Here is a 3,081-nt window from a genome sequence, read left to right as displayed (position 1 = left end):
ATCTCCAGTGACTGGGCTGTCTATATTAGTGAACAGTTAGCACTGTTGTTCGAGTTTGTAGTCTTGGCCTCTTGTTGGCTGTGAAGCTCAATGTATTGTTTGTCCACACGCTGCCTGCCAACTGAGATCTCCTCTATTTGAACCCACTGAAGAGCGTCTATGCAAAGCTCAGCACAGTCCCTTCCTATTTAAACCCAGCCTGCTGTCTGCTAGTTCAGATGTGCAGAGGAGAGGTTGGGCTGCATTTCTCAGCTCTTTCTTTACACACCACAGTGTGTCTTTGCTACAAATTATTCATTACAAGTCATTCACAATGTTGGGTGCTTTAAAAGTCATCCTGTTATTGGCTTATGTGACATGTGAGTATAAATTGCAATCACTTGTATTCTCATTCAACATGTATTTTTAGTGTATATACTATGAAAAACAATGATTTTAATAATTATCATTTGCATTATTGTTAAAACTTGTGTGTGTTTGTTATTTTCAGATGCAGGCTGTGATGATGTTATAACCCAGTCCAGTCCTGAAGTCAGAAAGCCAGGAGAATCTCTCAAGCTGTCTTGTAAAATCTCTGGATACTCTTTGACTGACAGCAGTAGCTGGTACGCCACAGCCTGGATTCGTCAGCCTGTCGGGAAAGCACTGGAATGGCTGAGTAGAATCGACTATGATGCAGAGGCATTTTATGCACAGTCAGTCCAGGGCCGGTTCACAGTCAGCAAGTCTGATTCCAGCAGCACTGTGTTCTTACAGATGAACAGCCTGAAGACTGAAGACACTGCCGTGTATTACTGTGCTCGATACCCACAGTGAGGAACTGCAATGCAGGACTCGTACAAAAACTATTCCATTAGATACATGTGCATAGAAAGAGGAAGTGTGAATGTTTACAGATGTCTGATCTGATATTGTTTTGAGCCAGTCCGGTTTTGAACTGAGAAAGCCAGGGGAGTCTGTAAAGATGTCTTGTGAAGTCTCTGGATTCACATTAAGCAGCAGCTATTGGATACACTGGATCAGACAAGCTCCTGGGAAAGCTCTGGAATGGTTGCTGAACTGTACATAACCAATATTCAATACTGTCCATCGATATAAGATCATTCTACTGGTTTCCATGGATACTTCCACCACAGCATAGCTGCAAATGAACAGCCTGAAGACTGAAGACACTGCCGTGTATTACTGTGCTCGAGACTCACAGTGAGAGAAGTGAAGCCTGAGCCCTTACAAAAACCCACTAGTGTGAATCCACTCATTCATGTCAAGGGGAAACGCAGAACTCTGCCAGACTTTGCTTTGTTAATGTATACTGAACATGAAGTTACGTGATTTCATTGAATTTCATGTATCTGACATACAGGTTGAAATATCTGTGTCCAGTGCTGACCACACAACTCCTCCTCAATTCAAATGATATTCCTCTTGGTCAAACTTCTGGACATTCCCAGCTAATTATAAAAACATCTTCAAAGAAGCACAAACCCTACAGTGGCCCCGATATTATTCACACTGTTACCCTCACTTTCAATAGCCATCCGAGTTCTCATATATTTAGGTGGAATTGTGGAAAAGAAACTTTGCATTGTACTGTTATATAAAGGGAAGATTTAGCACAATCCATGATGATGTGTTGCTGTGTGGCGGAGTGTCCCGCCCCTATTTATTATTATTTGTATTTTTGTTTGCGGCGCGGGTAAAAGCGCCGCGTCTTTTATTATTATTTAAAAACCCCGTGAGGATGCATGGCTGATCAGCTACTGATTACTTAAATAGCTGACAGTCATGCATCCTTACCAAACGCGTGCAGACTCTGGCCGGGGGATAATAAGATAATTACCAACTAGTTAAATCCCTCGGCCAGAGTATATAAACCTGCAGCTCTCTGCATTTGGGGTTGAGAGTGTAGAGGAGAGTACGGGAGAGCGGAGAGAGGAGAGAAAGCCACATTTGGAAAACAATTGCTAAAACGTGCTGGATTACCCAGCACATCACTTACTTGTTTGTTTGTTCATTCGTTTGGCCCTCGTGCCCTTTTGTTTTGTGTTTTGTTGGTTTGTTTAATATTTTGTTTGTTAATAAATACGCTGAGTGCTACTGCACTCAGCTTCACCCGCCCATCCACTGTTTGTGATTCAGTTACTTCCTGGTCCGTGACGTCATCACCCTCACCACTGCGAGCCAGACTGTCACATATGGTGTCCAGCGTGGGACAAACAACGCCTCCAACAGCTGGACCAGGACAGAAAAGTGCGTTTTTTTTTGTTTGTTCGTTTTTTTTTTTTTCCCAAACTAAATAATGGGAAGAAGGAGGAAACAGCAGCAGCAGGTGCAACAGCGCGGGGCTGGTCGCAAGTCCCGCCGGGTCTCTGCTGTGCTGGACGTCTGCCTCACCTGTCTGAGGGGTGAGGAATGGTGCTTTGCCATTGGTGAGGTTGGGCATGTAGCACCCGACCAACCCCCTCCATGGCAGGTGAGGGAGGAGTCTGAATCCTGCGCACATCCTGCGCACATATGGGAGGAGGATGGCCCAGAGCAGGAACCGGAGGATGAGGGGTCGGTCCGTCCACAGCCCAAGAGGGGGGAGGCCGAGTGTCCACAGCCAATGGCTCCACTAGCAGGGGAAGAATACCTGCTGGTTTCACCTCCACCACCACCGTCCGAGGGAAAGGAGCAGGAGCTGCCTCTGCATCCTCTGAGGCGGACTGGTCCACTCTCCTCAGAGGGGATCTGGGACTGGCTGGCGGAGCCTGAGAGGGATATCGTGGACGCCCTCCCTGCTGTGATCAACCTCCTGTGGGCAAGAGATGGGGAGCGCTGGGAGGCCTGGGAACAGCAACACCACCCAGCTTCCCTCCCAGACATCGCAGCCATGGTGTTCAACTACCTGGCTGCGGATATGGGAGAGACCCTGCTGCTGCCATCTCCAGCACAAAAGGGAGAGGAGCCATCGCTACCGTCTCCACCAGCAGAGGGAGAGGAGCCATCGCTGCCGTCTCCAGCGTCAGAGGGAGAGGAGCCATCGCTGCCGTCTCCAGCGCCAGAGGGAGAGGAGCCATCGCTGCCGTCTCCAGCGCCAGA

General features: G+C 47.8%; 1 gene segment (V, D, J or C); it reads left to right on the top strand.

Annotated features, from left to right (window-relative positions):
- The first annotated feature begins 229 nt into the window (after positions 1-229).
- Positions 230-816, top strand: LOC131723263 (Ig heavy chain V region 914-like). The segment is given in 2 exon segments: positions 230-359; positions 491-816. Coding segments are annotated over 2 exon segments (372 nt in total).
- The last annotated feature ends 2,265 nt before the right edge of the window (positions 817-3,081 follow it).

The sequence above is a fragment of the Acipenser ruthenus genome, chromosome 54 (assembly GCF_902713425.1).
Source record: "Acipenser ruthenus chromosome 54, fAciRut3.2 maternal haplotype, whole genome shotgun sequence".
Lineage (NCBI taxonomy): Eukaryota > Metazoa > Chordata > Actinopteri > Acipenseriformes > Acipenseridae > Acipenser > Acipenser ruthenus.
The sequence above is the reverse complement of the archived record's forward strand: the minus strand, read 5'-3'. Positions and strand labels throughout refer to the sequence as shown.